At 42.8% G+C, this 25,162-nt stretch overlaps 1 protein-coding gene across 2 annotated transcripts in view; it reads right to left on the reverse strand.

The window, feature by feature from the left end:
• Nucleotides 1-13,245: 13,245 nt before the first annotated feature.
• The window catches only part of TSC22D2 (TSC22 domain family member 2), a 69,722-nt gene continuing 57,805 nt past the window's right edge, over nucleotides 13,246-25,162 (reverse strand). The window contains exons 2-3 of one of the 2 annotated variants that reach the window (XM_073579075.1): nucleotides 19,474-19,525; nucleotides 13,246-15,751 (exon numbers count right to left, since the gene is read on the reverse strand). In XM_073579075.1, coding sequence (XP_073435176.1) covers nucleotides 15,485-15,751; nucleotides 19,474-19,525 — 319 coding nt within the window. In that variant the 3' untranslated portion in view covers nucleotides 13,246-15,484. The remainder of the gene's footprint in view (nucleotides 15,752-19,473; nucleotides 19,526-25,162) is intronic. The other variant, XR_012232874.1, reaches the window with a different exon arrangement.

The following is a 25,162-nucleotide window of genomic DNA, read 5'->3' on the forward strand; positions in this document are numbered from 1 at the left end:
AGCACCAATCAACATGCAGGGATTGTCTGCCAGGCACTGTAATGCCGCAGCTATGTTAGTTGTGGCATTACAGTGATTGACTGGCCGCACAGCGTCATCAGGTCTATATCAGACCTGCCGCCACCCTGCTCATCCCAGTCAGCTCCGGAATCACCAGTGTAGGGAAAGTTGGTGCAACGGTAGGGACAGAATAGGTGGGGTATCAGTAACTGTGGGTATATCATAATTGAATACACAAATCCAGCTAAATCAATAGTGCTTCTAAGGACTAATTATGGGGTATATAGATTGCAGTGCTAGGTAGGCAGGCACTGCATGTGGCTATATAGATATCACTGCTAGTCAGGCAGGCATTGTATGTGGCATACTTCATTGCATTCATGGCTGTGGATTCGGAGTGTGAGCCCATTTTGGTGGAGTCGGAGTCAGAGTTGGTGTCATGGACATTGGGGTTGGAGTTTGGCTTACCGACTCCACAGCCTTGGTATGAAGGAGTCGGAGTCGGTGTCATGGAAATTGAGGAGTCGGAGTTGCAGTCTGAGACTTGGCTTACTGACTCCACAACCCTGATTGCCTCTGCCTCTTGCTAAGGGTGTAGAATGGATATTGTTCATATGCAAACTCGCTTTTTTATACGGTTTAATTACTATTAAATGATTGAAATATTAGTTTGCTTTAACTTTGGTAGCAAGCAGGTGATTTCCATGTTTGGGGTCCTGCAGACAGAGTCATGGTAATGATGGACACTTTTTTCTTTTAGCACTTGTGCTGGGGCCATTTGGTAGAATACACAGTGCTGACAAGTGGATATAATCACAGTGGACAATGAGTGAAGGGATCAATGTAATTTCCGTGCCATGCTACTTCCAGAACCCCTGACCTTCTTTTATATGTACAGTGGGGAAAATAAGCATTTGGTACACTGCCTATTTTGCAAGTTTTACCACCTACAAAGAATGGTAATTTTTATTATACATACACTTCAATTGTGAGACAGAATGTTAAAAAAATCCAGAAAATTACATTGTGATTTTTACATAATTATTTGCATTTTATTGTATAAAATTAGTATTTGGTACAATAGAAAAACAGAACTTTTGTTTGCAATTAGAGGTCAGACATTTCCTGTAGTTCTTGACCACTTGGTCCACTCTTCCATACAGATCTTCTCCAGAGCTTTCAGGTTTCGGGGAAGTCGCTTTGCAACATTGAGTTTCAGCTAGCTCCAAAGATTTTCTATTGGGTTCAGGTCTGGAGTCGGGCTAGGTCATTCCAGTCGGGCTAGGTCATTGAAATGCTTCTTATGAAGCCACTCCTTAGATCACCTGGCTGTGTGTTTGCTGGAAGACCAAGCCACGACCCATCTTCAATTCTCTTACTGAGGGAAGGAGGTTGTTAGCTAAAATCTTGTGATACATGACCCTATCCACCCTCCCTTCGACACGGTAGTTGTCCTGTCCCCTTCGCAGAAAAGCACCCCCAGGATTCTTTGGGTTGTACTCCTTCTTTCTCCAAACACAGCGAGTGGAGTTGATACCAAAAGTTCTATTTTGGCTTCATCTGACCACATGATCTTCTGCCATGCCTCCTCTGGATCATCCAGATGGTCATTGGTGAACTTCAAATGGGCCTGGACATGTGCTTGTGATAGGAAGGGGACCTTGCATGCCCTGCAGGACTTTAAGCCATGATGGTGAAGTTAATAAAGATAATGTTTGAAAATGTGGTCTCAGCTCCCTTCAGGTCATTGACCATGTCCTCCTTTGTATTTCTGGGCTGATTCTTGACCTTTCTCAGAATCATCCTTACTCCACGAGGCAAGATCTTGCATGGAGCATCAGACTGAGGAAGATTGACAGCCATCTTGTGTTTCTTCCATTTTCTAATAATTGTGCCAACAGTTGTTGCCTTCTCACCAAGCTGCTTGCATATTGTCCTGTAGCCTATCCCAGCATTGTCCAGGTCTACAGTTTTGTCCATGGTTGTCCTTAGATAGCTCTTTGGTCTTGGCCATGGTAGAGAGGTTGTAGTGTGATTCACTGAGTGTGTAATGAGTTCAAACAGGTGCAATTAATACAGGTAATGAATGCATAGTAGGAGGGCTTCCCGACCTTTGACACCACATAGGTGTCATGAAAAGTCGTGCCAATACGACCCATGACGCCTATGTGGCGTCATGAATTGATTGCCCCCATGTGCGTCGGGTGAATGGGGTCACTGAAAGGTCACCCAACCCACACACAGAGGACCCTTTATAGTTAACCCCAGGGGGCATGGCTTAGCCTCCACGTGCCTACGATCGCTCCGATTGGTTGTTTCACTTTTAACAGCCAATCACAAATTTGATGAAATATTACTATCCAGCCATGGCCGATGCTGCAGTAGTATCGGACATGGCTGGAGACCAAGACCTGATCCCCCCACACCGGCTAGCAGGGGCAATCGGCCCCCGCCACGGACTGACGGCAGTGATCGGCCGCTACCGTCATGATCTGCTCCCCCTCCCCTCCCCCCCGAAGTCCGATCCCCCCTCACCCCTCCCGGTACCTATTATGTCCAGCTCTGGCTCCCGGTGTCCCGCAATCCCGGATCATGGGCGTGCCATCTTGGAAAATGACGGGCGCATGCGCAGTGTGCCCGCTCAAATCTGCAATGCTGCAGATTCATTCATTTATTTTGATCACTGTAATAAACTCTCACAGTGATCAAAAAAAAAAAAAAAGTAAAATCGCCGCCCCCTTATCACCCCCATATATGTAGGGACAAATAATAAAATAAAGAAAATATTTTTATTTTTCCATTAGGGTTAGGGTTGGAATTAGGGTTAGAATTAGAGTTAAGATTAGGGTTAGGTTGGGATTAGGCTTGTGGTTAGGGTTAGAGTTGGGATTAGGGGTGTGATGGAGTTAGGGTTATGATTAGGGTTGGGATTAGGGTTAGGGGTGTGTTGGGGTTAGGGTTGGAGATAGAATTGAGGGGTTTCCACTGTTTGGGCACATCACGGGGTCTCCAAACGCGACATGGTGCCACCATTTATTCCAGCCAATTTTGCGTTCAAAAAGTCAAACAGTGCTCCCATTCCGAGCCCCGTGTGCCCAAACAGTGGTTTACCCCCACATATGGGGGATCAGCGTACTCAGGAAAAATTGCACAGCAACATTGGGGGTCTAATTTCTCCTGTTACCCTTGGGAAAATAAAAAATTGGGGGCTAAAAAAAATTATTTTTGTTGAAAAAAAATTATTTTTTATTTTTACGGCGCTGCGCTATAAACTTCTGTGAAGCACTTGGGGGTTCAAAGTGCTCACCATACATCTAGATTAGTTCCTTGTGTGGTCTAGTTTCCAAAATGGGGTCACTTGTGTGGGGTTTCCACTGTTTAGGTACATCAGGGGCTCTGCAAACGTAATATGACGCCCGCAGACCATTCCATCAAGTCGGCATTTCAAAACGTCACTTCTTCCCTTCCGAGCCCCGATGTGTGCCCATACAGTAGTCCTCCCCCACACATATGGGGTAACAGCGAACTCAGGACAAACTGGACAACAACTTTTGGGGTCCAATTTCTCCTGTTACCATTGTGAAAATAAAAAATAGCGGGCTAAAAAATCATTTTTTGAGGAATAAAAAAATATTTTTATTTTCACAACTCTGCGTTATAAACTTCTGTGAAGCATCTGGGGAGTTCAAAGTGCTCACTATACGTCTAGATAAGTTCCTTAGAGGGTCTAATTTCCAAAATGGGGTCATTTGTGGGGGAGCTCCAATGTTTAGGCACACAGGTGTCCGCTAACGATTGGAGCTAATTTTCCATTCAAAAAGTCAAATGACGCTCCTTCCCTTCTGAGCCCTGCCGTGCACCAAAACAGTGGTTCCCCCCACATATGGGGTACCAGCGTACTCAGGATAAACTGGACAACTTTTGGGGTCCAATTTATCCTGTTACCCTTGGGAAAATAAAAAAATAGCTGGCTAAAAAATCATTTTTGAGGAATTTTTTTTTTATTTTCATGGCTCTGCGTTATAAACTTCTGTGAAGCACTTGGGGGTTCAAAGTGCTCACCACACATCTAGATAAGCTCCTTGGGGCGTTCTAGTTTCCAAAATGGGGTCACTTATGGGGGGTTTCTACTGTTTCGGCACATCAGGGGCTCTGCAAACGCAACATGACGCCCGCAGAACATTCTATCAAAGTCTGCATTCCAAAATGGCACTCCTTCCCTTCTGAGCTATCCCATGCTTCCAAACAGTGGTTCCCCCCACATATGGGGTATCGGTGTACTCAGGACAAATTGCACAACTTTTGTGGTCCAATTTCTCCTGGGGGTTCAAAGTGCTCATTATGCATCTAGATAAGTTCCTTGTAGGGTCTAGTTTCCAAAATGGGGTCACTTGTGGGGGAGCTCCAGTGTTTAGGCACACAGGGGCTCTCCAAACTCGACATGGCAACCACTAAATATTACAGCATATTTTGCATTCAAAAAGTCAAATGGCGCTACTTCCCTTCTGAGCCCTGCCGTGCGCCCAAACAGTGGTTTATGACCACATATGAGGTATCGGTGTACTCAGGAGAAATTGCCCAACAAATTATAGGATCCATTTTAACCTGTTACCCATGTGAAAATGAAAAAATTGATGCCAAATAAAAAATTTTTGTTGGAAAAATTAAAATGTCCATTTTTTTCCTTCCACGTTGCTTTAGTTCCTGTGAAGCACCTGAAGGGTTAATAATCTTCTTGAATGTAGTTTTGAGTAACTTGAGGGGTGCAGTTTTTAGAATGGTGTCACTTTTGGGTATTTTCTGCCATATAGACCCCTCTCAAAGTGACTTCAAATGTGAGGTGGTCCCTAAAAAAAATGGTTTTGTAAATTTTGTTGTAAAAATGAGAAATCGCTGGTCAACTTTTAACCCTTATAACTTCCTAACAAAAAAAAATTTTGTTTCCAAAAATTGTGCTGATGTAAAGTAGACATGTGGGAAATGTTATTTAATAACTATTTTGTGTCACATAACTCTTTGGTTTAACAGAATAAAAATTCAAAATTTGAAAATTGCTAAATTTCCGCCAAATTTTTTTTTTCCACAGATTTTTGCGTTTATCGACCTAAATTTGCCACTAACATGAAGCCCAATATGTCACGAAAAGACATTCTCGGAATCGCTAGGATGCGTTCCTGAGTTATTACCTCATAAAGGGACACTGGTCAGAATTGCAAAAAATGGCCTGGTCATTATGGTCAAAATAGGCTGGGTCATGAAGGGGTTAAAGAAAAACTAACAGATCTGTGAGACCCAGAATTCTTGCTGGTTGGTAGGCGATCAAATACTTATTTCATGCAATTTGTTTAAAAAAAACCATAAAGCGTGATTTTCTGGTATTCATTTTTAGATTCTGTCTCTCACAGTTAACCGTACCTATGATAAAAAAAAATTACAGCCCTCTCCACTCTTTGTAGGCGGGAAAACTTGCAAAACCGGCAGTACATCACTTATTTTTCCCACTGTATCCACTTTCCTCTCCTACTATAGGGTGTGCAGATCAGTCTTGTCTATTAGGTCTAAAGTCTGGCATTTCAAATGATTTGGGGTCTAAACGTGGCAGCTAATTTAATTTTGGATGCTGATGAAGAGATCGATTGACATATTTTAGCATTAGGTTGAAGATGTTACTATGGGTTTACTGTGATACTTAGTGATGAGCGAGGATACTCATTGCTCGGGTGTCCTCCGTGTATTTTGGCGTGTTTGGAGATTTAGTTTTCCTCATCTCAGCTGCATGATTTGCGACTGCTAGACAGCTTGAATACATGTGTGGAATGCCTGTTTGTTAGAGAATTCCCACATGTATTCCGCCTGTCTGCAAGTCGCAAATCATGCAGCTGAGACATCGAAAACTAAATCTCCGAGCACGCCCAAATACTCGGACACCCGAGCAACGAGTATACTCGCTCATCACTAGTGATACTGACACCCGACCTAAGTGGTTTTAGGAAGTGAGGTGATCACTGGGTGCAGAGGTTTTGCCATTGCAGCCTAATACTGGCACCAAGGTTTTCCCTGTATTAAAGTATATTATAGCCCACTCAATATAGTAAAAGGAAACCGTCAGCACTGTATGACTGTTCAAACCAAGCTCCGGTGCTCCCCACCGGTTTCTCTGTATTATCCTTTTACGCTTTTTATCAGAATAGTGTCAACCAATTACTCCATGTCATTTACATGTACTATTACCATTTACTTACTGCAGGGTATTTGCAAATAAAGTCTTTTTTTATCCTGGGATTTGCCTGCAAATTATCCAGTATGAATGTGCACCTGCCCATTGCACCAATATCTTAATAATTGAGTTTACTAAAATCTTACTGTAATTTAGACTAATCATGAATAAAAGACAAGTCCCATAACATGACAGGGATGATAATCTGGAAAGGAAAAAAAAATGCAGGCGTTAAACAAAAAAAAACAAAAAAACAAGAACAAGGTACTGTAAAATAAAAGCACACATTGTTTTTAATACCTTCTGATAGCTCAATCACTTCCTGAATGCCAGTAAAGTGGCTGATGCAGAATACGCAGGATGTGGTGTTACGGCATCCTGCTCCGTCCAGTCATTATGAGAATTCTTACACGATCTCTAGGGCTCAATTGCTACATATAATAAAAAATATTAATAATTCCGAAGACTCAATTCGGTTTCATCCACTGTTAGAAGTAGTCTCTTAGCTCGTTTCAGGATTCAGACAGATTCTAGCAATATAATTTAATATTAAAAGGCCACCAACATGTTTAGTCTCAATCACCAGCCATTATATAATGGGAATCGGTGATCAGATATTTGCTTCCACATCTGAGAATAGCCCGATGTAGCGGCAGATTCCATCCACTATACAGTGAGCACGCTGTAATCACTTCTCAGCCCATGGATTGACAGCCAGAGCAATCAGTGTACAGGGGATGATGGCAGTGCACTCCATGTATGGAGCGGTGAATGTAACTTCTTTTCTCCCTGTATCCACACTACCATTAAACCAAAGCATTATTTAAATGCTACTTACCTGGAAATCACCATTATATCTGCAGGTTTTTAGATACAACAGGTTCAGAAAAAATGACATTAAAAAAATCAATTTTTGTGACCCCACCCCACAAAAAAAAAAATAAAAAAAAATAAAAATACATTTAAAGGGAATCTGTCACCTATTTTTTGACCATCAGCTGCCGGCACCACCATCAGGGGCTTATCTACAGCATTACAGAATGCTGTAGATAAGCCCCCGATGTAACCTGAAAGAGAAGAAAAACGAGTTATATTATACTCACCTGGGGAGGTCTGGCGCCTGCGCACTGCAGGACTCTGCTCTTCCCTCAACAGGGCAGAGCAGTGCAGCCTGCGCAGGAGCAGCGACGGGAAGCAAAGAGGCCGTCACCGCTAAAAGATGGGAGGTGCCGGAGCGGACCACGACACCCATCGGACCAAAACCGGACTGCCCCTGGGTGAGTATAATTCCTTTTTCTTCTCTTTCAGGCTACATCAGGGGGGGGGGGGCTTCTCTAGAGCATTACAGAATGCTGTAGATATGCCCCTGATGGAGGTTGCTGCAGCTGATAGGCGAAAAATGGGTGAGATTCCCTTTAACTCAGCGGCTGTGTATAGAGGTGTTTTCAGTAGGGGCAAGATTACAATGACAGGTAAGAAAATTCCTGTACACGCTTCTTGAGAGAATATGAACTGTTCCAATATTATCCGTAATAACCATTTGCCCCTTCCCATACTGATAGTTCTGTGTCACTTCACTTGTCTCATCTATTGCATTATTCCTGTTGTACATAAATATTTGACTCTCCAGATTTTGTGTTATTCTATGCCTGATTAAGAGACCTGAGTAGTCTTGAAAGCTTGCAATTTGTTACCTTTTAATAGCTAACTGAAAAGATGGTATCAACCACTGAGGACTCAAATCTTAATATTTTCTGAGTGAAAGGGAAGTCTTAAAAAAACAAACAAAAAACACCAGTTGTCCGTGTGAAAAAGATTATAATAAAAATGAGAAAACATTGTAATAAAAACAGCTGATAAGTGGAAGAAACATTATTTTTTGTTATAGCGCCATTTATTCCATGGCGCTTTACATGTAAGGAGGGGTATACATAATAAAAACAAGTACAATAATGTTAAACAATACAAGTCATAACTGGTACAGGAGAGAGGACCCTGCCCGCGAGGGCTCACAATCTACAAGGGATGGGTGAGAATACAGTAGGCAAGGGTAGAGCTGGTCATGCAGCGGTTTGGTCGATCGGTGGTTACTGCAGGTTACAGGCTTGTTGGAAGAGGTGGGTCTTCAGGCTCTTTTTGAAGGTTTCGATGGTAGGTGAGAGTCTGATATGTTGTGGTAGAGTTCCAGAGTAGGGGTGATGCGCGAGAGAAATCTTGTATGCGATTGTGGGAAGAGGAGATAAGAGGGGAGTAGAGGAGATCTTGTGAGGATCGGAGGTTGCGTGCAGGAAAGTACCGGGAAACGAGGTCACAGATGTATGGAGGAGACAGGTTGTGGATGGCTTTGTATGTCATGGTTAGGGTTTTGTACTGGAGTCTCTGGGCAATGGGGAGCCAGTGAAGGGATTGACAGAGGGGAGAAGCTGGGGAATAGCGGGGGGACAGGTGGATTAGTCAGGCAGCAGAGTTTAGAATAGATTGGAGGGGTGCGAGAGTGTCCAAGGGGAGGCCACAGAGCAGGTTTCAGTAGTCAAGGCGAGAGATGATGAGGGCATGGACTAGGGTTTTTGCAGATTTTTGGTTGAGGAATGAACGGATTCGTGAAATATTTTTGAGTTGAAGTCGGCAGGAAGTGGAAAGGGCTTGGATATGTGGTTTGAGCTTGTGGGACTGGGGAGAGTGGGCAGCCATTTACTGTGATAGGATCGTTGGGGTGGGGGTCACGTGAGATGGGGGAAAGATGATGAATTCTGTTTTGTCCATGTTAAGTTTCAGAAATCTAGCGGAGGATGAAATAGTGGACAGACATTGAGGGATTCTGGTTAGTAGGGAGGTGATATCTGGTCCAGAGATGTAGATCTGTGTCATCAGCATAGAGATGATACTGAAAGCCATGAGATTCTATGAGCTGTCCCAGGCCAAAGGTGTAAATGGAGAAGAGCAGGGGTCCTAGGACTGAACCTTGTGGGACTCAGACAGAGAGGGGGCAAGGTGAGGAGGTGGTGTGAGTGGGAGACGCTGAATGTCCGGTTTGTTAGGTATGATGAGATCCAGGATAGGTCCAAGTCTGTGATGCCAAGGGATGAGAGGGTCTGTAATAATAGGGAATGGTCCACTGTGTCAAAGGCAGCCGACAGGTCCAGGAGGAGGACAGAGTAGTGTCGCTTGCTCTTGGCGGTTAAGAGGTCATTGGTGACCTTAGTAAGGGCAGTTTCAGTGGAGTGGTGTGACCGGAAGCCAGATTGTAAGCGGTCGAAGAGGGAGCAAGAAGAGAGATGGGAGGACAGTTCAAGGTAGACGTGTTGTTCCAGTAGCTTGGAGGCATAGGGAAGAAGTGATATAGGGGGATAGCTAGATACAGAGGATGGGTCAAGAGAGGGCTTTTTGAGGATAGGTGTGATGGAGACATGTTTAAAGCTTGAGGGGAAAACACCAGTTGTTAGTGATAGATTGAAGAGATGGGTTAGGGTTGGGATGAAGACTGTGGTGAGGTTTGGGATGAAGTGGGATGGGATTGGGTCAAGTGCACAGGTGGTGAGATGTGATCTTGAGAGTAGAGTGGAGAGTCGATCTTCTGTAATGGTGAAGTTGGAGGGCTGGGAAGTCGGGAGGAAGGGCTCTAGGGGTTGTTGACCAAAACTGTCTCTGATGTTATCAATCTTCTGCTTGAAAAATGAGGCAAAGTCTTTAGCTGAGATGAGTGGGGAGGGAGAGAATTGAAGGTGTTGAATAACTGTTTAGGGTTGTGAGACAGGGAGGATATGAGAGATGAGAAGTAGGTTTGCTTAGCTGTGGCGAGTGTGGTCTTGAAAGTAGTGATGGACTGTTTGAATGCAATGAAGTGCTCGTTGGAGTGGGATCTTTTCCATCTGCGCTCAGCAGCCCTGGAAGCTCGCCTCAGTTCTTTGGTCAGGCTGGTGTGCCAGGGCTGTCTGTTGATTTTGCGAGCTTTGGTATGTGTAAGTGGGGCAGCAGATTCCAAAGCTACAGCTATTGTGGTGTTATATAGAGCTGCAGCATCATCTGCATTGTGTAAGGAACTTATATCTGTGAGAGGGAGGAGGGATTCAGAGAATGAGTGTAGGTCAAGGTGTTTAAGATTTCTGCGAGGGTGTGAAAGTTTGTGGGGTGAGGATTGTAGACATGGATTGGAGAGGGAAGAGAATGTGAGAAGGTTGTGGTCAGAGAGAGGAAGAGGTGAGTTAGATAGGGAGCAGAGGCGGGAGAAGATGAGGTCCAGTGTGTGGCCATCTTTGGGGGTGGCTGTAGAAGACCATTGAGTGAGGCCAAAGGAGGAAGTGAGAGATAGAAGTTTAGTGGAAGCTGAGAGGGAAGTGTCAATGGGGATGTTGAAGTCACCCATGATGATAGCAGGGATGTCCGCTGAAAGGAAATGAAGTAGCCAGGTGGTGAAGTGGTCAAAGAAGGTGATGGCTGGCCCTGGGGGGGCGGTAGATGACAGCCAGTTGAAGGGGGAGTAGATGCGCACAGAGTGCACCTCAAAGGAAGGGAGGGTAACAGAGGGTGGCAGTGGGATTGGGGTGAAGGAGCAGGTATCTGACAGGAGAAAACCAACTCCTCCGCCATGTTTGCTGCTGGGGTGGGGGGTGTGAGAAAGGTGGAAGCCACCATATGAAAGTGCAGCAGGAGAGGCTGTCAGAAGGGTTGAGCCAGGTTTCGGTGATGGCGAGGAGGGAAAGTTTGGTAATAACAAAAAGATCATGGATATAGGAAAGCTTGTTGCAGACAGAGCGAGCATTCCACAGAGCTCCTGTTAGTGGGACTGGGGAAGCGGGGGATGGTTGAATGGGTATAAGGTTGGAGTGGTTACGGAAGGTAGTGATAGAGCGTGGATGGGAGGTAGAAATGACTGTGGGAATGTGGTGAGGAGAACCAGGATCTGGAGAGATATCACCAGCAGTGAGGAGCAGAGAAAGTGATAGCAGGTGGCAGCAGGAGAGGGCATGAGTGGGCTGTCTGTGTTTGGAGACAGAGGATTGTATGTTAAGGAACAGTTTTGAGGAGGTGAGGTGGATGGGGAGGATTGAAGAAGAGATGAACAGTTCCTTACTAGGAGTAGGGATTAGGGGAATTAGCAGAAAGTGAAGGATTATAGGGGTGAAAGTGAAAACAAACAGAAACATTGTTTACAGTGACTGTGTACAGTTACCTTCAGTTCCCTTCTGGTTTTAATTCTAAAATTTATCTTCACACTTATAGGAATCACACTGCAGACTGAAGTCTATGCAGACTTGCGCTATGCAATATATGTACAACTAAGTGCATTCAGGTGTGAAGCAGAGAGGAGTGGTTTCTGCTCATCTTGGTCACACAATTAAGAGTGGACCAGATGCATATGATCAAGCCAGAGTACACAAGGTCATAAATAACGCTGGGGTTAGCCGAATGGCATACCATGTGAAAGCTAGGTGTAGAGGCAAGTCTATGTGCAAAGCTGGGTGATGTACTATGTGCACTTCAAAGACAGACAGCAAAATATTTAAACAATCTTAATTTGAATAATAAAATATCTTCAAATGATTGCTTGCCCTTGAAAAGGATGTCACCAGAACTAACAATTAGAGATGAGCGAATTAATTCAAAGGACCCTGGCTAAACACTCATGCTTGCAATGATGACGTTGAGCTGGGCCCACAACCCAGAAGCGGCGGCAGGGATCCCAGCATTTAGGAGGCAGTTTGCTGAGCTCGCATCGATTGCTGATGTAGCCACTAGGCCAGGGTCCCACATGCTTATATCATGAAATAGCAGTTTTTGTACTTTAGAAATCCATCCTAGAAAGACTAAGCCTTGCTGAACACTCAGCATTTTATGAATCAAACTATACACGGTCAGATTTTCAATCCAAGTGATATTTTCAGGCTGTAAGCCCGATCTCCCTCCTCACCTAATGGACACCTTCTTTTCACAGTTCTCCTTCATGCTCCTGCTGCTGAATTCTGGCATGGATTAGGCAGCATACATCAGCTGTCAGGTGCTCTTCAACTTGAATGTCACCTTTGCTTGGGGGGAGGGGGAACATTTTCATTTTAGGGTGTGTGCACACGCTGCGGATTCTGCTGCGGATTTTGCAAAAGCCGCAGGTCAGAAGACCTGCGGTTTATCTGTGGATTAGCCTGCGGTTTGTCACCTCTACAATGGAGGAGATGGCAAACCGCAGCAAGAACTGACATGTCAATTCTTTCTGCGGATTTGAAAACGCAGCAAATCCGCACAGTCTGCACTGCGGTTTTCGTTTTCCATAGGATAAAAGAGTACTGTACAACGCAGCAGACCCGCAGGGCCAAAACAGCTGCGGATCCACAGCATGTGCACACACCCTAAAAAGTCCTCGAGTAAGGAGACATTCCAACAAGCGCTGTACTGGATGGCGACCTTAATGGGGGAATGGTTCTTGCATCAAACACAAGGACTTGGGATCAAAAATGTACATGTAAAAGCTCATTTTTTACTCAAAATGACAGTACTATCAAGTGGAAAAAACAAAACATGAGTGAGTGCAAATGTGATTACAACCTTAAAAAGTTTATAATTTGGACAAAATTTCTTTTAAGTTTGCTTCTAAATTAAAAATCCTTAGATCAAGAGCGGAAGGATTTTTAAGTGTATCCTTTACTACTTACGGACTAGTTTACCAGCCACCTCTGCTGGGCAGTGAGAGCAGTGCTTAGAAGTAATTTACAGCGTTCAAGCACTGCTTTGAAGCTGGCTGGATCGCAGGATCCAACACTTTGTGCCTCTGTGCTCCTCTGAGGCTGCAGACACAAATCTGTCTCCATTTGCAGCATCGGCGAGGGCACTGTCTCAGCTAAGACCCCTGGGTTGAACGGACAATTCAGAAGTGCACCATGCTGGAAGCCAAGTGGCAGGTGAACAATTCTCTCCTGGAAGAAAAAAAAAATGATCACAAGACAATCCCCCTTTAATGCAGAATAGAATGGCTTGTAATGAACTTAGGGTATACAAATAAATACCAGAATGCTTGGAACATATTCTAGAGTCACATCTTTGAACAAAACTGCAATTTAATAATTTCATAAAAGGGTGTTAAAATAGATATCTTTACAATAATTGGACAGATGTGTATGGCTAGAAACAAACAGATGTGCTGGCAGATTTACGAAATGTACATTTGTATCTTGGTAAATGGAAATACTCCTTATACACTCCACTCAATCTGCATGTAGAATTTATTAAATACATTAAAATCTGCAATGTAACAAAACTTGTTTTTCTGCATACGAAATTCATAACACCATTTTAAATGAACAAAAGATGGCTCACTTTATTTATTTTTTTTTAGTCTTTTGTCTAACAGCTAGCGCACATTTCACACTAGGTCTTCTCCCCCCCCCCCCCCCCCGACACCAGCTGTTTGCTCTTTTTATTGGATGCAGTTCACAGATTACATATACAATAAGAGTGCTGGACAAAAAAAAAAAAAAAAACAAAAACAAAAAACATGAGGTACGAAAGTGGTTCAGAGATAATAGGTCATGCAGATCATGCTAAACAGCAAAAAGGAAAAATAATGTGAGTGATAGAACACTGAATAAAAATACAGAGAATGTGCATAAAATGAAAAAAAAAAGTTACACAGCTTTGCTTCTTTGGTTACAAAGTAGGTTGAACAATTTCACAGTTTTTTTTTATCCCACCCTTAAAGAAAAAAAAAAAAAAAAATAATAAATTCACATAAATTTTCTAAAAAGCATAGGAATCATGGCAATTTTTTATTCCTCCCACATTTGGAAAGAAGAGAAATGAACAAAGTTTTCTTCATCAAAATAGCTAATCTATCATTTATTTAGTATCACAACTGTCGCTCTCCTGTACAGGTGCAATAGGTTTCCATACTTACTCTTTACAAAATTTACATTCAGACTGGATCTTTTCTATATTGTAAAATAAATACCAAGTAAGATTGCTGTTAGTGTTAGATATACATATATATGCCTGGATAGGTATGCTCGGTTATTGCCCTATCGGATGCAATCCGGTTTCTCTACTATTTATGATAGATTTACATTTTTATTCTCTATATAAAGGAAAATAAAATAAAAGAGAGTGTCTGTGACATTGTTCATACATATTAAGAAAATAGCAGCCCTGTAATAAATAAAACACAAAACATTTAAATGAAACTATAAAGAGGCAAAAAAAAAAATATTACTTAAAGTATGGTGGCTCTCGCTAGGAATACGATGATTAGTTTTGCTTACAGAGAACTGACAAAACATGGCTCAGAGTATAATCTAAAAAACAAAAAAAAGAAAAAAAAACGAGACGCTTTCCCCCCTGGGAGAGCCACCAAAGCTCCTTAAGTAAGACCCATTGCTGGATATCAGACCTTAATCAGTTCTGGCAGCAGTTTATGTTTTAGAAAACCAACCATATAGTCTATAAAATGAGAGATCAATTTATAGAGTAGCTGTCCATCAATACCAATGCAGGAGAAGCACACGACGCGCTGCCCCTTTAAGCCAACAAGCACGCCAACATAGGACAATACCGGGAGAACATGCAGAGCAATCTAGAATACAAGTACGTTCTACCATATCAAATAAATGCAGCAGGAAGCCGATGGCAAGAAGCCCACTGTACAAAGACCCTGATCTTATCAAGAGCGGGTTCTTTAAGATTGCAGGCAAATTTCGTTATACCCTTCAAATAGGCCGATTGGATATTCGAAAAAGGAGGCGTCAGGCAGGAAGGTTTACCATGATACAGACTCACGGTCATCCGATGGCAGACAGGTCATGACAGCGGTGACATAATCCATCATGCTTTCCCAAAAACCACAGCGATTAATCAGTATGAACAATGGATGGCTTTAGTACCAATGTAGAGACATGCGTTTTTCACGTTTTCTAGAACATAAAGTGCTGCTCTTGACCCCTTTCCAGAGGATCTAGTGACCTGCACACATTCATTGTCAGTATTCAAAGAATGTATGATTTCTGTATGTGCATGTGTATATGCGCGTATATATAGAGATTTTACCATTCATTTGTGTTAAAAACCTGATACGCAAAGCAATAGGCATCACCTCTCTCACAGCGAGAGATCAGGGAGTACGATTGTCTAATACTGAAAAGGCCAAAATACACAAATGAAGCATGGCTACTTGCTCTTTTTCTCATTTTTTTTTTTTCATTTTTAAAGTGGAAAGAACAGCAGTGGCACACAAGGACAGATTGCTTTCAGATTTCTGAACGAGGCGAGAAAGCAGTTTTTGTACACTTTTTACGCCGAAGAAACATTCGGTTGCTGCGGGGGATGTGCGGTCTGTGGAGCCGTGTGAGGAGCTGTAGTCACTGGAGGTGGCGGTTGAAAGGTGCCAAGACCCACTTGGGTCGAAAGTTGAGACAGCTGATCGCTGTTAGAAAGGGTTTTTAACAGTGCATTTTCACGTTCAAGTGTAGAGTTTTTCTCTATTAATTCCTTTATTTGTTCCTTCAGGACTTCCACCTCTTCTCGTACCGCGTACATCAAATGGCTTTTTACCAGGTCCTAGAAGAACAAAAAAATATTAACACTTGGCCTAACAGAGTCCCTAAGTAAACCTAACCCCTCTATTTTAGTGTGTAAAGTGAAAGAACCACTGATTCCAGAGCTGCTCTTTACAATAGAAAGCTAGCTTTCATCTACTATGGGGTGGGAAAGTATTCTCACTTATGGCTACAAGTCAATGATCGCTTCACTTTCTCAAGCCCTCGACAGATCAGTTATGATTTCAAAATAATTCAGTTAAGGTTTTTTCCTCCTCTTGAGTTAGGCTATGGTCACAGGTTGAGATTTTTCTGCCTTTTTATGCAAACTAGAAAGTTGCATTTTACAGTACCAGCAAAAGCAATGAGATTTCACAAGTCACATGCTTTTTTCCCTGACTAAATTGGAAAACTGCTTTTTTTTAAGCTGCAGCATGTCACTTGAGTTTTGCAGAAATTTTTTACCCATCGAAAGCAATAAACAAGTGCAAAAAAGTTGTAAACCCCCCCCCCCCCCCCCCGTTGCTATCAGTTTTTGCAGCGTGTTAGGGTCTGTGCACACGTTGTGGATTCTGCTGCGGATCCGCAACAGATTCTCCTGCGGTGTACCGTACCATTCTATGTAAATCCAAAAACGCTGTGCACATGCTGCAGATTTTTCCGTGGATTTGAATCCGCAGCATGTCAATTCTTTGTGTGGAATCCGCAGCGGTTTTTCACCTGTTCCATTATAGAAATCCGCAGGTGTAAAAACGCAGGGGAAATCCGCACAAAATCCGCAGGAAAATATGCACTAAATTCGCAGGTAAAACGCAGGTCATTTTACCTGCGGATTTAGCAAAATCTGCGCAGAATCCACAACGTGTGTACATACCCTTAGTGAAAAACAAAAAAGGGTACAGCAGGATGTGAAACCCATTTATTTTCGGGAACACTATGTCCCGGGACACAGCGAAATACTCCCAGGACATAGTGTACCGGCACATGAGCAGTAATGATTGTCGGCTTTGCCCACAGTTGAGCAAAGCATACTGCACGTGTGCGAAGCAAGATTGCTTTGCGCATGTGCGAACTATGAAGCAGAACTACTCTAATATCGGAGAAGATCACTGATGGGGTGGAGAAAGAAGAACAAACACCGCCCATCGACCGGACCCAGGCCATTTACATAGGCCTGCAACTTCCAGTGCCAGATTCCCTTTAAAGGGAACCTGTCAGCAGGATTGTGCAGAGTATCCCACAGACAGTGTCAGGTCGGTGCCGTTATAACTGATTAAATGATACCTTAGTTGATGAAATCTGTCTTGTGGTTGTTGTTTTCGCTTTATTTTCAGTTTTTAGTTAACGATATTCACATGTTCCATGTGGAGCTTACATTAGGTATTCACCAGTATGGCTTCTGACAGGTCACTGATCCTTCACTTACTTGCCCCCTAGTTCACATAATGAAATATGAATAGCTAATCAGAGCACCACATGCAGACGCCCCAAAGCACGAGCATATTATTAACTGAAAATAAAGAATAAATAACCACAAGACAAATTTAAATCAACCATGGTAACATTTTAATCAGTATAATGGTGCCGACCTGACACTGTAGGATACTCGACACAATCCTGCTGACAGGTTCCCTTTAAAAGAGAACATGACTTTCTTCTAGAAACAACACCTTCTTTGTCAGTCTGTGGCATGTGATGTGATATTGCAGCCAGACTCGTTATGACAACCTATCGGGTCCTATACTGCTAATCGCTTTATGAAGGTGACCAGCTGCAGTACTAAAAGTGTAGCACCTGGGAAAAAAATGAAATTTCTCCTGGGAGCTCCCAGCTTTTAGTCAGTCACCATTTACAGCATTGAGAGCAATATCAGTTAGAATGACATCCGTCTCTGCGATGATGCACTGTTGATCCGGGTGTCACTATCGGTGCATGCTTACAGCTGCCGCTCTCATTGCTAGTCAGACCGACCCTAAGCCTGCTTTTTTTTTTCTTTTTTTTTTTTTTTTTTTACATTGAACAGCTAACCTGCCTTGATATTGTAATCCATTCATTCCCTTCACCTTGGATGCTCTTTTCTGAACCAGCTCCATTTCAGCTATGTCATATATTGTAGTCCCAAATTGTAAAAAGTACTAAGTCTACCCACACTAGCGACTTATACAGAGGCAAACCTATTTTCGTGTCATGAGCATCTATGCCTCTTAATGCATCCCATTATTTTATCATCCTTGGCAGCAGCTGCCTGTCACTGGTCACTTACACAGAATTTGCATTCACCCATATACCCAAGTATTTTTCAGCGATAAATGTAAGGTCATGGGTTAAAACTATCTACATGAAACATCTATGGCCATTTCTCAGTCAAGCCCTTTATCTTACATAAATCCTTCTGTAATATTAAATGATCCTCTGTGTCGACAAAAAAAATATACATAATATTTTAAAAAGAAGAGGGCCCAATAATGACCCATGGGGTACCCCCACTGTTAACTCACAGAGTGAGTGTGTGTTCCATTAATAACCATCCTGTTTCATATTACTGAGCCAGTTACCTCAATTACATATTTTCTTCTATTCCGAATGTTCCCATTTTAAAATTTTCCCACCCTTTGTGTGTGCCACTGTAACAAACAACTTCGGAACACAGTAAGGCCGTGGATATGTTATATCTGGACTTAAGAGTCTGAAACTTACCCCCTCATGGGTCAGAATAGTTTGAGAGGACTTATAACTTAAACCTATGTTGATACTGGATTACGAGGTTATTCTTATCGAGATACTCCAGGATAGGATCTCTTAGAAAACCCTCAAGGATTTTGCCAACCGTTGGACGTTAAATTTACAGGCCTGTAGTTTACAGGTTCAGTCCCAACCAAATCTCACCTACCTTTCTAAATATTTGCCAACCCCAAGTTGCTTGATCTTACTTCATTGGTGGGTGTGTTGTGCAGCCCTCTTAGGCTAGTTTCACATTAGCGTTTTTTAGCGCTGCGCTTCGTGTGCAATAGAAACGCATGCAAAAAAAATGCATCATGCGTTTTGCATGCGTTTGAACCAGTTTGTAGCCATGTTAACTCTTAAAATGCATGCAATTTCAAACACAGGCATACGCCGCCTGCGTTCCCATAGACTGCAATGTTATTATTGCGCATTCCATGCGCTAGCGTGCACATGCGGTTTTCTTACGCCGTTGGACGGACCCAAAAATGCAACAGGTTGCTTAAGGCGCGTCTAGGCGCACACAACAAAAACACAAGCGCACGAAAACGCATATGTGTGCGTGCAAACGCTAGACCATGCGCCCGCCATGTTAAACATAGCGGCACATGGACGCGCATGATGCGCTGCGCTAAAAAACGCTAATGTGAAACCAGCCTTACACATTACAAATGACATTTTAAAATGTAGGTTTGTCTGAGATTCATACATTAAATTTAGATGCTTTAATGATGTTTAGATAAATGGCAAACCTTAGGCTATGTGCACACGGTGCGGATTCTGCTGCAGGTCCGCAGCAGATTTAGGTGCGTTGTACAGTACCATTGTTTTCAATGGTAAACTGGAAAATGCAGTGCACATGCTGTGGATTTTTCCGCGCGGTTTTGCTGCGGTTTACAATCTGCAGCATGTCAATTCTTTAGTGCAGAAACGCTGCAGTTTCACACCTCATCCATTATGCACATAGCCTGAGAAACGAGATGATCCCCAGTTTAGAAACCTATAATCCAAGAATGCACTTACCATGGCCTGCTCTATCTTGTTGTCGATGGCTACAACATTCGCACTCGTTGAGCTGAGGGAAAAAAAGAAAAACGAAACATATAATTAGCTGCATTGCTGGGATGCAAACCAATATTTCCAAGACTTCATATCAGTCCCGACATGACAAAGCAGTGAACGTTTTCCATGGCTCTATTTAACAATAAAATTATTCGACTTTACACACAATGTTTCTGTAGCAGATTGCAGAGATAGAAACATCAATCCAAGCCAAAAAGTGTTATGGGTGTGTTCATGCCACCTAAATTGTCAGTGATTAATCCTGCTTTTTGGCAACTTATAAGGGAAAGTTATAGAAGGTAAAACATTTACAGTTGTACTTTGTTCTGACAATTGTCCACATCATGTAGAATAAAAGTGAGAAACATTTACACAAAACAAAGGTTTGTCTTCATAGACTATTCAATCACAACTCAAGAAAATCACAGTACTGTAAAAGTGTTAGTAACACTGCAATTGCAATTCGCAAAACATTACGGATCCTCGCTTCCTGTGTAAAAACACACTGCTGATGCCCCTACTATAGCCGCTTCCGTGCAAGCAGCTCAATGCCAGAGATATGACAGGTGTAACTGCTGGGACAGCCATCAGGGAGATCTGCCAGCTCCTCTGAGGGCAGAATTACAGGTTACATATTACTTCCAATAGTGCTGCCGATGAAGGAGATTTCTATTCTCAGGTCATTTAAAGGTGCAGTAATAACCACCTTGTTGCCGACGGTCAGTCCTGTCCTCAGTGACTAGGACATGCCAGCTTAATTACATGTCCTACAAATTACCATCGCTGTAAAAACTTTGCATCCCAAGAGCTTGCACGGTATGGAACTTGGTATAAATTATATGACCGCATTTAGGATGAGTTTACACACTGGTGTTTTAGTTGACGGGACTTCAGGTGTTCAGCTTGTAACACCATGTTATGGTTTATATATGGGAATAATCATCAGAAGTGCAGCAAATCTCAATACTGCACATTAGGGCCATTTATAGAAGGCTACATGATACAGTTGTGTAAATATAGATGTACATGCTGTCAGCTGCTTGTGCAAAAGCATGTAGCTTTTAGCCCCTTTTTTTGTAAAGTAGATGGAGGACCAAGACCACCTGCCACCAGATCCATTTTCTATAAATCACACCAACAATGGTCAAACATTAACAAAACTCTACAGCACCTCCCTCCTAGGTGAGGCGTATGCCTGCAGTGTTGCTTAAAAACCATTTGCACATTTCATTCAAAGTTCTAATGAAGGAGATTGGCGAATACAATGCTTTTTAGTAAATGTGCACCATAGCGTTAATTTTCTGATGCCATAAATGTAGAATGTGTTGTACTCCATAGAGACGATCAGTTCTGCAGGTGAGCATTTCAGTTTTCCAACCCTCTCGCCTCAGTTTCACGGCAATAGCCCATTCAGGTGCTGACCGACATGTGAAACTATCCAATAGGTCAGATTGTGTTTGACAAACGTGTAGTCATATCGGTGACATCTGCTAAACTGGTCAGATGGGCAGTGATATACATATGGCTCCATTGTGCTCCTCAATATTCACTTCTGCGTAGTAATCTGTGCAGATCCAATGTCATGTAGGACAGAGTGGTCTAACCAGTCTACTAACATCCGGAGGAAGTGAACGTTGCTGCGCTTTCTCGTCCTCCAGATGTAAGCAATATATGTCTAAAAGCAGGGAGAGCAAAGCGGCCACAGACTGGCTGCAGGGTTCGCGTGACATCACAGTCGTGCGATCGCTGGGAGAGGTTTCCGGCACCGCTGGCACAGCACTGGCAGTCAGGGTGTTATTTTAAAGGCGGAAACATACGGTTAGGCAGAATGAATCAACTGACAGGTGACCTTTAAATACATGGTAGAAAATACCATTTCCAGTTACACTTATCAGGGGACAGAAGTTCTGTTACCTCTTCAGTAACAGCCGCAAATCACAAGAGTCAATAAAAGCAGAAAAAAGACCCCACTCAAAATAAATCTATGAGGCCTTTATATGCAACAAAGTCCATGTTAAACTCGCCCTTATAAAAATGGATCGATTACCATCCAACTGAAATATTCCACAACTACATATTTAGAAATGTCAGGAGACTTAGAAGTGTTCCCCAAATCAGGCAACTTGCAAGAAGGCCAAGCATTCAATATTCAGCTTTTTATATCAAAGAAGCTTGAAGAAAATATTTCCTGTATCGCCCAAATGGAAAATTCCATTTCTATACATTCTAGCCTCTTTCCTGACAGCCATGAACATGTATGTTATTCAGCATTCATCAGCCTCTAAGCAGTGAGAAGAGCAGAGGCCTTAACCTGTTAAATTCTGCAGTCAATCTCTAATAGTGGCATTTAAAGTGCATAAACTGGGGGTGACCTGTTCCACATGCCCCCTCCGATGCAATCATGAGGTGCTGATGGGATGCTGTGGGGAAAAACCAGAACCACACTTGCCATTGCGGCAACCCTAAAAATCAGATTAAAAATATAAAAATTAACCTATCCAATAATTTCTGAAAGAGGGAACAGTTTTGCAAAACCCCAACATGTCATTTATCCCATCAGCTTTAATCAACACACAAAAAAACACCACCACACTGGTCAATACTGGTATCGCTGCTGTAGTTTTGATTTAAAAAAAGAGAACAAAAAAAAAAAAAATCACTTAATCTGCTGTAGATCTAGCAGTTCCCACTGATTACTACATAGCTGATGAGTATGGAGGATTACATGGCAGGAGGTTTACTAGTCTTAAGGGGGTTTTACACTAAGCAATATCGCTAGCAATATCGCTAAAACGTCACTGGTTTTGTGACGTTATAGCGATATTGCTAGCGATATCGCTATGTGTGATACTTACCAGCGACCGGCTCCCCCGCTGTCCATCGCTGATCGCGCGAGAATGCCTGGCTCCATTTCTCGTCGGGCGCTTCCTGCTGAGACTTCCTGCTGTGACGACGAGCGACGCATGGAGGCGGGCGGGAGGACGCAGGATCGCTGTGTGTGAATGGTAAGTATCGTGCGCTGCGTCGCTGCTGCATCGCTGTGAGGTCTTTCTGTATGAAAGCTCACTAGCGATCATTTAGCGATGCACCAGCGATCCTGACCGGGTCGGATCGCTGGTGCATCGCTAAATGTAAAAGGGCCTTTATAGTGAAAATCACTGGTTCATCAGCAGGAGACTATCAAAAGTATACTAAGCAACCCAACAAGCGACACTGCTGAAATTGGGGTACTTGTTACATGATTCTGCCCTCAGATTAGGTGGGAAAAACTTAGTGAGATTCCCTTTAACCATTTTTTGGTGGTTTATTTAGTGACTTTGTTGCACACTGAAAAAAAAACAACAAAAAAACGTCAAGACTCAAACTCCTTTTCCCTGCACTGTGTCTTCAACATAACTGCGAGTCACATATGATTTATATTCTGCCTTCAACTACCAAAACTGGCTGCATGCACTGCATCTTACTCCCCTACGCACAAAATCAGTCAGGCAGTTTCCATTCCCCTCAAGAAAGCTCACTTGCGGGTAGTTACAGTTGTGTTCAAAAGGTTTACATACCCCAGCAGAATTTTTTGCTTTCTTGGCCTTTTTTCAGAGAACATGAATAATAACACCAAAACTTTCTCGAATCATGGTTAGTGGTTGGGTGAAGCCATTTGTTGTCAATCTACTGTGTTTTCTATCTTTAAATCATAATGACAACCCAAAACATCCAAATGACCCTGATCAAAAGTTCACATACCCTATTTCTTAATACTTCTTATTGCCCCTCTAACATCAATGACAGCCTGAAGTCTTTTGTGGTAGTTGTGGATAAGGTTCTTTGTTCTCAGATGGTAAAGCTGCCCACTCTTCTTGGCAAAAAGCCTCTAGTTCCTGTAAATTCCTGGGCTGTCTAGCATGAACTGCGTGCTTGAGTTCTCCCCAGTGTGGCTTAATGATATTGAGGTCAGGAGACTGAGATGAACACTCCAGAATCTTCACTTTGTTCTGCTGTAGCCAATGACAGCTCGACTTGGCCTTGTGTTTTGGATCGTTGTCATGTTGGAGCGTCCAAGTACATCCCATATGTAGCTTTCAGGCTGATGATTGCCTCCAGTATTTGCTGATAACGTGCTGCATTCAACTTTCCTTCATCACTGGCTAAGTTTCCTGTGCCTTTGTAGCTCACACATCCCCAAAACATCAGCGATCCACCTCCATGCTTTACAGTAGGAATAGTGTTCCTTTAATCATAGACCTTGGTGACCTCTCTCCAAATGTAACATTTATAGTTGTGGCCAAAAAGTTCAATTTTGGTCTCATTACTCCACATTACATTGTTCAAGAAGTTTTGAGGCTTATCTCTGTGCTATTTTGCATATTGTAGATGAGGTGTACTTTGTGGTATTTGCGCAATAATGGCTTTATTCTGGGAACTCGACCATGCGGACCATTTTTCTTATTGTGCATCTTGAAACAACCACACCGCCACTTTTAAGAGTCCAATATTTCAGCTGATGTTATTTGTGGGTTTTTCTTTGCATCCCAAACAATTTTCCTGTCAGTTGTGGACGAAATTTCAGTTAGTCTACCTGACCGTTGTTCTGTTGTTACAGAGCCCCTGATTTTCCATTTGTTAATTACAGTTTCAACGCTGCTGACTGGCATTATCAATTCCTTGGATATCTTTTTGTATCCCTTTCCCGTTTTATACAGTTCAACTACCTTTTCCCGTAGATCCGTTGACAATTCTTTTGTTTTCCTCATGACTCACAATCCAGAAACGTCAGGGGCTGGATGAAAGATGCAAGAGTCTGTCTGGATCCCAGAATCTCACTCAGTTTTTATGCATACACACTGATTACAAGCAAATAGGTCACAGGTGAGGATGTTACCTTTAGTAGCCAAACACATTTGTGTCAACTTCTGTGCAATGTTATCAGGCCAAAATCACCAGAGTATGTGAACTTTTGATCAGGGTGACTTGGATGTTTTAGGTTGTCATTAAAATTTAAAAAGAGAAAACAGTAGTTTGACAATAGAGGTCTTCACTGTTGTGAACTCATTTTCTGGTCTGCCTCTGGTTTCTGGTGAAGGAGCTGGTTGTGTTGACAGAGGAGTCATGAGTTCTCTTTCCAGGTTCCCTCTGGTGGTGGCTGGAGGTAATGAAGCTAATCTAATTAACAGAGACCTGCCACCTGATAATGAGGACGAGGATTGGACATCTGGAGTCTCAGACTAGATTTAAGGCAGCCGACTCCCTCTCCCAATGCTGGTGATTATTTCCTGCCTCCTGAGGTTCTAGTTTCCAGTTCAGTTCCTGCCTTCTCAAGCTAAGTGTTCTCTGCTATTGTTCACACTTGATTTGGTCTGGTCTATTCAGTTTTTGTGTGGTTAGCCAGCCCCAGCTGGGGCTGTGCTGAATTTCCATTCCAAGGTCACTGCATGTGCCAGTTTGCTTTTTGTTCCTTTTTAGATTGGCCTCTTTTTTGCTCTGCTCTCAGAATATGCCAGAGTGCTGATATAGTGGGAGAAGTCTAGTGACTTCAGGGTTTTTTTTGCCATCAGAAGTGTTGGAAATTTTTGCAGGGTTTTTTGGCGTGATTGCAGACAGTATCTTTCCTTTCCTGTCCTTTCTAGTTAGTGTGGGCCCCATCGTTTGCTCAGCC

The sequence above is a fragment of the Dendrobates tinctorius genome, unplaced genomic scaffold (assembly GCF_039654945.1).
Source record: "Dendrobates tinctorius isolate UK_male_01 unplaced genomic scaffold, ASM3965494v1 ptg000060l, whole genome shotgun sequence".
NCBI classification, from domain to species: domain Eukaryota; kingdom Metazoa; phylum Chordata; class Amphibia; order Anura; family Dendrobatidae; genus Dendrobates; species Dendrobates tinctorius.